Source organism: Diachasmimorpha longicaudata, chromosome 6 (genome assembly GCF_034640455.1).
Source record: "Diachasmimorpha longicaudata isolate KC_UGA_2023 chromosome 6, iyDiaLong2, whole genome shotgun sequence".
Classification (NCBI taxonomy): Eukaryota; Metazoa; Arthropoda; class Insecta; order Hymenoptera; family Braconidae; genus Diachasmimorpha; species Diachasmimorpha longicaudata.
This window is the reverse complement of record NC_087230.1, coordinates 8,532,214-8,546,268: the sequence shown is the minus strand read 5'-3', so window position 1 is coordinate 8,546,268 and position 14,055 is coordinate 8,532,214. Positions and strand designations below refer to the sequence as shown.

Below are 14,055 nucleotides of genomic sequence, written 5' to 3'. Positions count from 1 at the left end.
AGAAGAATTATCTTATTGTCCAAAAAATGATCCGGATGATTTTCATACCCCATTTTTTGCACATTCTCCATCTGCTTTTCACGTTATAATCCCTAGAACACTGACAGTTTCATCTGAGTCCTCCCTCAAAACGAGAGATGAGATAATACCAGAAATAACGAAAATACAATCGACGGGGGCAAAAACTGTCCGATAAATCTCCCCCCGATCATCGCCCCACAATCACCCTCCATTCGATAGAAATCTCATTTCACTCTCGAGACAGTAAAAAATATCTCCAAAGAAAAAAAAAATCCAGAACTAATCAAACAATTTCAACTTCAACCAAAACGAGTAAAATCTAATTTTAAATTTTGAAAGCATCTGACAACGACGATGAGATAAAATCGACCCCGATGTCTCTCACTCGTCCCCATCATTCTCACGATGTTGTCATAAAAATTTCAATTATCATCTCCAATGCTCTCAAACAAGTTCACCCATAAAATTTCCCCTGGGTCTAAAACGAGATAAAAAAAGACCGAGACACCAATGAAAAACACAAGAGCCAGATAGCTACTGAATTATTGAAGTTTGTTGATGCGAATATTTCATAATCACCACGACGAAACATTGTTTTAAAGGGAAAGCGTCAAGAGTGGTTACCACTGCTGTCCATGTCAAGCACCACCACCACCAGTTCTCGTGACTACATCACCAAGTGCACGAATTATACGCCAGAGTTCACAACCAGAGGCATCGGCATGCTGTTGCTCGGGTTCATGCTGCCCCCTGCATGCTGGTGCTGCACCAAGTGCATCACTCAGACAACTGCGTGAGCCCGGGGATGGAATAGCAGGAATAGCCGCCGATTCACTCAGGATCAACGGTGGAATACGACAATTTCGGCAGGTAATACCACCCTTGCTGGATCGCCACCCCTAACCTTAACCCCTTACACTCCTGATGAAATAATTTTTTAAGTAGAAAAATTTTACCTGACACAGACGATATTATTTTTTGGATCAAGAGCAATCGAATGAAGGGCCTTCATTGGAATCGATTATGAAAGAATAAATTCAGTTTAAAAAATTTTAAAAGTGGTAAACGAGAGAACACTTTCAATCTCTAATGGAAAAAAAATTCTTGTGAAATTCTTTATTTCACAATTAAATAAATTCATAACTGAAATTCCCACCACTTAAAGTTTTTTTTAAATAAAAAAAATACCTCTTGAATAAGAAACAATATCGTTGGCTTGAAATTTGATTCTTTTCCTTGAAAACCTGAATGCAAACCCTCTACATAATCCACCTCAGAGTTCTCCCGGTTTAACCCCTAACTTTCTACGCCTTCCGAGTTATAATAACCGCTATTCAACCCTCGGTTTGACGATCCCAGTGGTGATAAACTTTCGAGAGCTCGATTTTCCTACCCAAGTTTGTGCGCTACCGCCTCAAATTTACGGCTGTAATTGGTGGCTCACGTATGCCTGGTCACGTGAATTATTCCGTCTATATGTATGCACATTGAGGAAGGACCTCAGGATATTGTTCTGGCTGTTGTTGGCGGGGAATCAATTCTCTGAAGCACTCAGATAGATTAGAGTGGATCTAGACATCAACCCCACGATTCTGTGGGGGCCGATAGTTTCGACAAAATTTTCCAGGATAACTTTCCCTTAAATAAAAAATAGAAACTATTTTTTACATCCGCATTTCAACCAATAGAATTGCACTATTCGATTCATGGTGGAATTGTACTGGCCAAAATGGGAATGGAGAAATAATCTTACGATAATTTTGGATCTCTTGTGGTATTACATGTGGCAACAACACCATTTATATCACTGGTCTCGATAGAATGTCCCATGTCACACGGCAATAAAAGTAGTTGATTTATGAACTGACATTCGTCACAGGGACATGTAAAAGAGGGAGTGAAATACCATTACCGCGCATGAAGTCGATATTAAAGGTTACAACTGGGGTCATTGAAAAGTCAGGGAAATATGACCCTTCCTGAACAAAGGGAACCGGGGTTACCTTCAGATATATTTTACCGAGAAGAGGACACATCTATTATAGATTATAGACTATTGTTGATTACCAACAATTATAAATTCATCACAATTGACGATTGTCTCTCTGACTTGAAGCAGTTATAGATTGTAACGAGTTTGTTCGAGAAACGAGGTTATTTCACTTTGTTCGATCCACGACGACTAGTTTTTACTCGTGATAACTCGAGTATTGAAAAAATCATTTCCATAATTTGCAATGTACCTGGTTACGGTAATCTAATTATATTTGGAATGGTCCGATGACATTTTCGATATAATTTATATTTTCTCATATATTCAAGCGATGCATTCTCCATAAATCTCATTACATCATGCAGGTTCTTAAGGGACAGTCCAATTCTCCAGAGCACTCTCTCAAACCAAAGTACCCAGTTATCCCAGTCCTCGATATTCCACCCCGAAAATATCCGAGTGTTGGTCGAGTAGAATCGGAGAAGTGAAGTAATTGAAGTGGCAATTCGCCTGGTTCTCCTAATAGAGTTCATACTATCGAAGCTTTTCTAATGAAAATTTGCTCACGAGTAATGTTCATTGAATGCCAATGCCCTTCTGCTAATCCTGTAATTGTCCATCAAAATTTCCAGTTTGTTGTGTGTATTTTGCACGAGCTTATTCGGGTCATCGAATTAATTGAATTGCGGTATTGAAATTTATTCATTTATCTCCATCAACAGCTCGTGCAAATTAATGCAATGTGATTCATTATCCAGTGACATTTTCAATTCGAAGATGAGCTGACTATTTTTTTCTGGGAATTGAAGTGGTTCTTCCATTGGCTCGTGAATTTTTAATGAGTGCAAAAAGTCTCGCTCAATGGAGTGAGCTTTACCAACCGGGCGTTTCAATACACTTTGCAATATTTTTTATCCACCTCTCCCTCAGCCCCTCCTCCACCCCCTCTCCCTAACCATCGCGTTACTGTGGAGTCTCAGATAGAATCAGTGGGTGAAGGAGAAGGGTCGGGAAAGCCAGGTGGTGCTCGTACATTTGCACATTCTCTTGATAATCCACCTAGTGGCAGCCTCCAAACAGAGTCTTTCCACCTAGGGGATAAAGATAAAGATATACCATTCGTCCGGTGCACTCAATGCAACCCCAAGCATTCACTTACTCAAAGTAAATTTTCCAAGAATATCGGAAATACAATAAAATAAGCAATTGATGGGGGCAAGAGGAAAGGGGAAGAGCTATTCTGTGGTGCTAAATTCATGCCATTAATGGAAATGCCAATGACGGGATGTGATTGATTCCCTCCTCCTGAATTCCATCGAAAAATAAATTTCATCGCAAATTTGAATTTTATTGTTGTCGCACCAGTTGCTGATCTGCACTACTTTTTATGAGAGAAATAATCGATGGAGCAATTAATGACATCGTTAAAAGTTTACCCTAATTGATTGAACTCTAGCTATGTTGGGTTATTTTCTAATTCAATGGAACTAATAGATTCATTCGGATTTTCCATTCCACTGGGCTTGGTCTTTTTTTTTATTTTGAATTTTATTGTTATTTTATTTTGATTTTATTTTGGGTAGACGTTATAAGATTTATTTCTGATATAAAAACACGCAGTGGGGAAAAAGTTGAATAAAACTTGTGTAAAAAAGCGTCACGAATTTTATTATACGAATGGTAATCATTCAGGAAATTTCCGCCAAATGGGTTCAATAAAAATTATTTTCCATTAGCGAAAAATTGTAAAAAAATTGAGCAATTATTCACGAACGTTGCGGTCTTTTTTGATGACATGGAGGACAATTTTGATTTTCTGATGGAAAATCCATCCTTCCCATCCTTTTTCCACCTCTCAGCGTATTCTATCATACATGGAAAGTCAGCCAATGGATTATTAAGTATTCTAAAGCCCAAAAAATTAAACCGATCTCCTCTTAAATATGGAAAATCTTTCTCATTATTGAAATTTCCATTCACACGTACTAATTTCAATTGCTTCGATCACTGCAATTCGCCTCACAAGCCACCCCAATAGTGGGAAAATGTCAATATCCGTGTATACGCACTGTGGTGTATGTCAATTTGTTACCACCTGCATGACCCATAATCTGGAAACAGCGTGCCCTCCTGTATTTGTTCAAATTTTACTCCACACACATGACACGACGCAGTAATCCGAATATATTGATTTCGATGTGTAGGGAGTTGGGGTCAAAGAGAGGTTTCACAGGTAGCACCATTGAAAATTGCTGGAGCTCGTATTGACTCTGCTCAGCAATATTGTGGTAAAATTGAATATAAAAATACTAAAGAAAATTTGGAATGTAGAAACAAGAATGAATGGAAACAGAATCACTGGAAACTAAAAATAAAGAAGATATGGAAATGAGAAATAAAGTCAGGAAATGGAAACCAGATAAAAATCGGAATTCCAATACAAAAGAATATCCTCGTCCTTTCAATTTTTATGTACAATTTTATATTTTCCATTCAATCACTAGTTTCATTTTCCTGGTATAATTATTTTCAAATGAGAGATTTGAACTCTTGAATGGAGCAATTGAGTTCGATTTATCATTCTTTATTCCACTCATATGTCATCCCTGTTCGCCTCGTGTTTCGCCCTTTATCCCGGTAGCTCCCTAAAACCCCAGTATATTTCAACTCGCAATATTTGAGGACAGATAAAGTCCACTCCTAAGCTGGATAAGAACGTTTAAAAATAGACTAGCCTCTGCGGGAAAAAATGACGAAGTAAACTTTTACAAAAATTGGCAATACAATATCGATTGGAAGCCCTAGTCGTGTTTGACCATGAGTCGATCGATTTTTACAGCTTTAAATTAATGACTCCTAGTACTCGAGGCCGGAATGCATAATTGCAAAATGGGGCCAGTCATCTTTTTCCCGGTCAACATTACAACAATCGTTAATTATCACTGAATATATAACGATGATTCATTATCTTCCAACACTTCTCTTCTTGAATTCATTGAATTCATCAATTCAGTGGTGAAAAAAAATTTGTTCATGTGCTCCACTGAAAGTCGAGAACTTCACTGATGATTAGTAATTAACCTCATTAAAAACCTTCGGCATTGTTGAGCTGAATCGGGAGATGTACTACTAGTGCACGATATTTCACCCAGAAAGAAGGCTAAAACCACTGGAATATTCATAGATCGCCGGAAATAGACACTAGTGAAGGCTTAGGCCTCCCGGGAAAGTCACAGGTGGATTTCAACGTTAATTTCAATTATCGTAATCATGAACAAAATGATGGTAACGACATGAACGCACGACATTAGATCTGTTAAATGTCGTAACAAGTTGACGGTTATCCTCTCTCAAGGTCGGGTTATAGCGATAAAAAGGATTCAATTGAATCAAATACAGAAAAAATTTTAAATAAAATTTTTTAACAGTACGATAAATCCGTAAATAATATTTTTTTCGAATACCTCCCGATCATAAATATTTTCTCGAGTTAATTTCGTATAATAACCAGTTTTTTAACTGCATTTACAAGAATAAACTTTTGTTAATTCACTATGAAATTTCCATCAAGCCCGTTAACTTGAATCAAAAGCCATGGGCTTTAAAAATGGCTTTTCTCTCTGAGTAGAGAATAAATTATTATACAGAACGAAGAGATATTATTAATCGCATGTTGAGTAATTGCAATGTGCACCGACCTGAACCCAACATTTTTCAAACTGCATAATAAAGAGTCTCCGAGTCCCTGTTTCCACCCCTTTATTCCCATCGAAATACCTAAACAGAGTGACTACAGCGTGAACAAACCGCACTGGGATATTTTTTTCCGATATTAAAAAAATAAGAGAGAAAAAGAAACAGAGACACAAACTATTTGAAAAGTAATTGAGTTTACGCTTGACAAGCTTGGCATTTGCCAAAGATTTTTTACCCCGAGTGCATCAAAAGGCTATATGCAAATAAAATCACATAGTTCATGCTAAAGCGGAGGCGGCTGATGACCTTTAGCGGAGTGCATTTAATAAATGAAATAGAAAAATAACTAGAGCCAGAGAAAACACGAACTCTATAAAAATGGAGCCGGGGGAAATACGATCGGTGGAATTAATATCGTCTGTGAGAAGGGGAAAAGGAACATCAGTGGAAAGACGAAAAATGAAATAAGTGGGAAAAAGAAAAAAAAAGTCGAAGATAATCTGATTGGCTAGAGGAGCAACGCTCGCAGTAATTGGCTTTTCCTTCTTTCACCGATGATTTTTTTTTTTTTTTTCGTGGAATTTTCACCCCCTTTGCGGAACCCCCTTCGCGGTTTGTTACTCCAGTGCCAGTGGCACTGCAAATGCTTAATGCAAAAGGCAACTCCCGGAATTTCCATGATTCAGGAGGCGCGCATTTCGGAGCTGCATCGTACACTGGTAGATGCATAATATCACCGCTTATTCGGCCGGTTCAAACGTACCCATAGGTATGTGCATGAAGTTGAGGTGGAATTACGGCGGTGTGCCAGTGTGTGCCATTGTAAAATTTCCCCACTCAACCGCAAGCCCCGGGTAATCGCATGCACTTGGAAATTCAATAATCCAAATGCTAAATAATCACCGAGTAAAGGAAATTCCGAAATTGAAAGAGTGGATAAGAAAGCCCTTTGAAGTGGTAAATTCACTCGTGTCTGACCAGTGTACAGTAAGTGGTGTGTGCACGGTATCGGGGGATGAAAAAAAGGGATTTTCCCGGTACTGTGAAGCAAGAAACCTGCATTACTGTCAGCTCGGATAAGGGATGTTTTACCGACACGGAGCAGTAACGGCCATGTCTGGCGGCGTAGGGGGTGGGGGTGAGTGGGTGGGATTCGAGTTTGTATTTGGTGGTGGAACGAGTCGTTTGCGTCGGTCGGCAACAAACGGGTCAAGGAGGGGAATTTTTGTGCTGTCGCGAGAGGACGCAACGAGGCCGAAAGGACGCCCTGGGATGAAATTTATTGCCAGCGACACCGGCGCTCGTTCAAGTCCCGGTGACAGGGTGAAATAAATACACGGGCTTCGACCCAGGGGCGGTGATTCGTCGGGCATAATTCTTTGTCAACGAAATTCGACGATAATTCGAATATATATTCTCCGGATATTCGACGGCGATAATAATAAATGAAGGTGTTGATATATTTAAAAGTAATGGTGGAATGACTCACCGGCGTTGGAAAGGAACAACAGTTCCTTTCTTATCTCCCCAACAGTCCGCCAGTAGTATCCAATGTATTTAAACATTCAATTGATCTCGACTCCTTTGATGGCACAACACAACACTAACACACTGAACACTAACACTTTCAACACTTGATTATGATTTTATTATTCAAATATTTTTAGTTGAAATGTTGTCTTCATTATGGAATCTTTATCACACACTTTCGAAATCACTAATAAAAGAAAAAAAATCAATTCACACAAAGATCGATAAAAAAACATTAAAAATATCACTTTTAGGATTTTTCTGAACGTAATTTATGAATAAAAAAGTCTTAATGTCATAATCCCTGATCAATCTTCTATAATATTATCAATAATTTATCGTTGATCGCATTTTAAATGCCATTACTCGGTGATCAGATTATTTTATTGTTGTTATAATTTTTTTGGATGCAATTATTCATTCTTGTAATGCATTCGGCATTTGTACTGCATTAATGGGTCTCCCGAATATCCTGGACCACATCACATTTTCATAATCGGTTTAAATAAACCACTAAACACTTCACCGATACTTCGACTCTCAATATTTTACTGTCCTGACACATTCGACACCGTCGCACGCCCGATATCAACTGCCTGTATCCACTACAGGAATAAAACTCGAATAATACTCGTCTTATTCATCAATTATTTGTATTCCTTTATCGCGGAAGGATATCACTGAGCGATGAGTTCACCGGGTTGTTTGTTTTGTTTTGGTTCCTTAAACGCGGACCCACTGGCTCTCGGCACTCGGGATCCGCCTCACAAACGCAATCCCGTTCGATTCATGGACTGTCTTAATTATTTTTCCCGATTTCCACGAATAACGACGTCATTCGAAATCTCATTCCAAGAAAACCGTGAAAAGGTGGGACTGAGCTCTAGACACCAGTTTACCGTTACGAAATTAAATTTACAATATAATTCAATGCAAGCGAATGAGATCCCCCAAAAGCAGATATCATATTACTATAATTCAATTTACCGGGAACAGATGACCCTCCGTGTATCCATTAGCAAACAAAACCGCGAGAGTTTGATGTTTCCTCATTTGAATGAAACTCGAATCAACGAGACGCACCAACAAATCATTCATTAATTATTTCCCAATCGGACATTTATCCGTAAATAGCCTAATAAAGACGTCAGCAATGTGCGATACATTCGACGATGGGATAAGCGTAATTTATTGGATCAACAAAATTTATAATTAACTAGAGCAAGTAATATGTGCATCATCCACGCGGATGAGAAAAGAAATTCCTCGGAATTGATTCGGCAATATTAACCGAATTCCTCTGTCAGTGTGCGGAATTCAGATATAACCAGGTGAAGGCGTGTGGAATGATAAGAGCGAATGAAACGGGTGGGTAATAAAACGAGGAAAAGAACGTCAGCGATAAAATGATGGAGTTCCCTGGCAGGGATTGAGGATCACATTAGTTATGTACATATATGACTGAGAAATCTCCATCTTTTAGTTTCTCGCTCGCTCGCATTTGCGCATAATTTCCACCTTTCACTCATTTTTCTTTGACTTTCTTTTCTTTTTTCTAATGTTTTCGTGCCGCCCTCTTGTTTCTGGCTATATCTGCTGTACGTGCTTCAGCCGGCCCTTCAACACTCCGCGCCTCCATACAACCATCACACTCTTCTCCAGCCTTTATTCTATCCATATATACCTCACCCTCCTATCACTAGCAACCCTCTCCTCACCACCCCGCGCACACATGCGCGCACAGCATTCTTGATATTCTAGTAGGTGAAAGCATACTTCAATCCTCGCATCAAGCATCCCTCCACCACTGAATATTTCCACCAGAAAACCGAAATGATTGACGTGTACTCCATCGATTGGGTTTCAAATAATTTCTATCGTCTCAGATAATCATGGGGGGAGGGAGGGAGTTTGCGAATAAGGATAATGTGAAATTAAAATTTATAACGTGAATATAGGAATAGAGTGAATGGGACAGTAAAATATTTGTAAAATTTGATTTATGCCAATCGAATTTTTATTTGGGAAGGATTAAATTTTATTTTTACCCTACCATTTCCACCCTACTGACTCGTAATTTTTACTATGTTCAATAATAAATTTTGAACGTGGCACATTTTATGAGCGTAAGAGTTAAGAGTATTGAAAGAAATATGAAATTTTATGGACATTTTAGTTGTTGCTTTCAAGCGTGATATCGTCTCGATTGAGAAGAAATTTCAGAGGTTCAAGTGTTACTGCGAATTCCAATAAAATTATGAAATATTGACAGCAAGACAAGCGTTATAAAGTGAAAGATATTTTCGTCTGAAAAAAATGAGCAACAGAACTGTTCAGGAATATTTAATTATTCATAAGAATTCATGAGAAAAAAATTAGTAATCAAACTTTCAATCTAAGACTTGTCGTCAGATTCCGAAAGGGCCTCAAAATTCAATGATTGCATTCTACAATTCAATGAAAGTCCTCCGAAATGTCGCACCAATAGTCGAATTTTCTTCCATCCAATCTCCAATTATCGATCACGAAAGGAGCTCCCCTTTTGCCCCAGCGATTTGCCATTTAAAACCAAATCACGTTTGAAATTGAAACGCGAATCACGTGAAACAATGTGAGAATGAACAAATAGTGGTGTATGCTCCAGAAGGGCAGTGAGTCCCGTAAAATACTCAATTTTCAGGGGTGGTGAATAATCAACGGACGAGAGGGGATGAAAGCCATCGAGATAATTTAGCCGTCGCTGTTGGAGGTTCATCGAGGAGTGAATGAACATCCATTAAACCCCTGGGAATCGGAATGCTCTCCCCTCCCCATTCACCCCACTCGCATTAAAATATTCACGGTTGTGGAAAATGTGGTCGATAAACCCATTCGTTGATCTGCAATTCAAAAAATAAAACCAGCATTCCAACTATCATCAGTAAACATAATAATGAAACAAGAAAATCAGTTGGGCGAAATGACGACTGTTACGAGGGATTAAAAAGCCACAAGTTTTTTTCCAGAAATTTAACGATATCAAGTGACCCCTTAAACTTTAACTCAGTCCAGTGATAAGGGATTTGATGAGTGTCATAGGATCAACGGAAATGATGAGACGTCAAGTTACGTTGGTTATCTTTTCCAATGAATGCAGGAAGGCGGCAGAAGTGGAGATATCATGTTAGGGTACAGTGAGCGTAGAATGAAACGAGTGAGAAAGGTCGTTAGTGGTAACAGCGGTGGTTGGAGAAGGTGAATGTTGGAACAGAAGGAAGGAAGACGCATCGAGTGAAAGAGGGAAGACCTCAAATGCCATTGAAAAGGAGATAGGGACGCTGAGTCTTCCTGTGCAGCTCCTGGCCTTCTGCCAAACTTGCACAATCATGAGTGCGGTTAGCAGGAGGAAATAGACACGCCCCCGTAAAAGAAGAGGGTGTTCATTAGAATTATTTCCTTAGCTGGTAAGCAGATGCTGGGTAGGCTGCTGATGTTGGTAAAATTGGAGACCACTCCGGGGGGTGAAACTTGGGGAGAAACTTGTGGCAATTCTCCTCTTCAACTGCTGATATCCTCACCACTCGTCCATGTACTTTGATGTTTACATAGTTCCATGAATTCTCCAGAGAAAAAAAAAAGTCTGATCTTGTTCTAAATTAGAAATTATTTTGTGAACGACACAAATGACATCAGATATTTTCCTGAAGCTTTGCTGCAAATGACAAGGCTCTGTCAAAAGAATATCACGAAAATCAGTGACATGTTGCTAGAAGTGAAAGCTTTTTTTTCCTGTATCTATCGACGCCGACCTGTCTGCATCGTGTCAATGTTATCTGTATATTTCAATGTGTATTTGTGCTGGGCTTGCCGTATTTAAACTGTCTAGATGTTGGCTACTTGGTTGTTTAGATTGTATTCATTACCCTCTTCGAATGTAACATTTTTCTCTGGAATAAAAATACGGGAACTGAGGGAGATAAACTGATGGACTGAATACTCTTCAGAAGTGGAGTTCCGTCATTGTGCCATCTCTGCTATGAAAACCTGATCAACCCCCCCCCCTTTCCCCCTATTTGATCGATTTAAATGTGGAAAGTGGAACAATGCGAAAGGACCGATAACCAAACCCGAGGACACAGGAGCAAATGTCCTATAGGCTCTCGAAATGGGATGGTTAAGTGACCGGTTGGGGGGGAGGGGGTATATGGGAATGGAGTGTGGGAAGGCTCGGGTGAACTGATCGTTTTCGCTGAGATTTCGAGCACAACCGGCTCCCGTTATCGAACGAGAGAGGACAGAAAATGAGACAGCGAAAGCACAAAATCGTACCCCCTCCCCCTGGGATACCCACGCAAAGCCTTCCTCTGGTATTTATCGTTTCGGTAAAATTACGAGGCGATCCTCTTGATCAACCTTGAGCCCTCCTTTGGAAATCCCTGATAGTTGTGATACGCCATTCAGGCTGACCCGGTAATTAGCGCCCTTTAGAAAGCCGCAGATGTTGTGGTGGATAAATCTTCCGACTGATACGGAAATTCTAATCTACGCAAAAGCTCGTAAATAGACAAATCATCAAACGCAGGGTTTCCGAAACGAAGCAGCCGAAGAAGGATCTGAGGGGATTTCTACGGCTTTTGATGGTTCTACTACGGTGTTGAGAACCTTGTTGAGGTAAACGGAGGGAAGACTTCAACTAAAATTATCGGAAAAACCGTGAAAGTATGTTTCTAGACGGGGGAAGTAAAATTTAATAAGAAGTATGAGTCGGAAGTTAAATTCTACGAACTGTCAGGGAAATTCAACGCTTTTTTCCGGGAAAATTAATTATACCTCTCATGATTCACCAGCTTTGTGGAAATCGTTGAAGAACGTTCACAGAATTTGTAATTTTGGAGCCACAGTAATAAGTCAGAAGTTGTCGTGAATCATTTTCTAATTTGTTGGGATGATTTGTCTCCATGTAGTTATCTTTTCGATAAATTGATGAGGCAAATCCCTGGATGATAGTTGAGCCTTCTAAAAATCCTGAATCATCACGATATGTCATTGATGTTGATCCGGTAATTAGCGCCCTTTTCGGAAACCGCAGATGTCATGTTCGATCGGAGAAAAAATAAATTCTTGCAAGAAATAAATTATCCAACCGACACCAAAACCAAACGCGTCCCAAAGTTTCTGAATAACTAAAAGATTTAATATAGTGCTTCCGACCCAGCCATAGACCCAAAGATCAAGGCTTTTAAGCCCTTTCAATAATCCAACTATGTTCTGCCAAGTTTCAATAACTCCGAAACTAGAGTTCTAGGTCTAGTCTCGAAACCGTAGCGTGAAACTTGTTGAAACACGCGGTATTCTATACATCGAAATAAGCAGATGAGTGTTTTTACTTGTTTACATTTCAACTACCCAGTAACAATCAGCCGCTAGAAAATTGAAAAAATATTTTAGCTGCATCCGACATAAGACTGTTACCATTTTTTTTAATATCGCGAGTTCATGTTTATATTATGTAAATTTAATTATATAAATTGGGGGACTTCAAGAATTCTTCGTGAATAGAACATTCACCATAAGTGACGTCAGGTCGCAATAAAATTCCTTCGAAAACCGCGACGTTCGCAGAAAATAAATCTTCCAACCAACACCAGAACCCAATTCTGCACAGACCCCCTTGACCCTCTAATACACCAAATGTAGTATATTAGACCCACAGTAGCTGTAGGACCAAAGATCAGGGCTTTTGAGTCTTTTCAATATTCCATCCATGTTCTGACAAGTTTCGATCGGCACAACTTCCCAAACCGACCTCTATGTACAGCCTCAAACATGTGGCCCGAAACTTGTTGGAACGCCCGGCACTTGGTACAATCGAACAAGTTCATGAGTGCATTGATTTGAAAAGGCTCGATGTCGTCTACAAAATAATTAGTTTTAATGAATCAAGAAAATAACTCAGGCGTGTAATAAAAACACTCAGTTTCCCTGGTGGTGGTGCAAATCGTCGACATCGACGATGGCAACGACACCTCCGCCGCCGATTGCTGGCCCAGCAACGGCTTCTGGCTCTGGTGGTGGGGCCCAGGGTGTCGTACTCTGCCCGCGAACGCTGTCACAGGTGCGTCGTTCCAAGCTGCGGAGAGCCCTCACCGAGGCAACCGCCGAGACCGTCAGCTACGTCAAGACGGTGGGAAATATAACAGTAAATTTTAGATTTCTTTCTTAATCACAATTGAATTAGTTCAACCAATCACACAACCCTACACAGTCATCACTTTATCACACCGAATGGTAGATTTTTATTAGTTAGTCTAGTCACCCTGCAATATCTGCACCGAAGTGTTTTATGTGAGCAAAAATTTTGTGAAAATAATTAGATAGAATTTTGCGAATCGCCAGAATCTCGACGATTCCATAAAAATTATCGTAATAACTCGAAAAAATTAACTATGTTATTTTATTTATTTATTCATTTTTCAAAAAATTCGCCTCGCATCTGAGGATTCAATATTTCCAAAGTTTCGATACGATTTTCCTTCTTCGGTGAACATTACGTGACAATTGGATACTTTATTAGGTCATAAACCTGAGGATTTATGAAATGTTTCAGATTTTCGTTCCATTCCTCTACAAAATTTCGAAAAACAATTTCTCCCCGTGTTTTCAATCACTCGATGTAAAAACTTTCTTATATAGATTCGAGTTTTATAACTGCAGAATTATAAAACAACTACGAAATTCGATCCACCGATATCCGATAATTTTATTTCTTATTTCTTCCTCTCGTTACGACAGTTTCTCGGTCTTTTTTTTTTATTTTTCAATTGAGGCTCTTACGA

At 39.3% G+C, this 14,055-nt stretch overlaps 1 protein-coding gene across 7 annotated transcripts in view; it reads left to right on the top strand.

The window, feature by feature from the left end:
- LOC135163561 (small conductance calcium-activated potassium channel protein) overlaps positions 1–14,055 on the top strand; it is an 88,095-nt gene that overhangs the window by 19,012 nt on the left and 55,028 nt on the right. For 2 of the 7 annotated variants that reach the window (XM_064123089.1, XM_064123087.1), the window contains exons 3-4: positions 624–891; positions 13,197–13,403. In XM_064123089.1, the coding sequence (XP_063979159.1) occupies positions 624–891; positions 13,197–13,403 (475 nt within the window). Of the gene's footprint in view, positions 1–623; positions 892–13,196; positions 13,419–14,055 lie in introns of all 7 variants that reach the window. The other 5 variants (XM_064123088.1, XM_064123086.1, XM_064123091.1 and 2 more) reach the window with 3 other exon arrangements.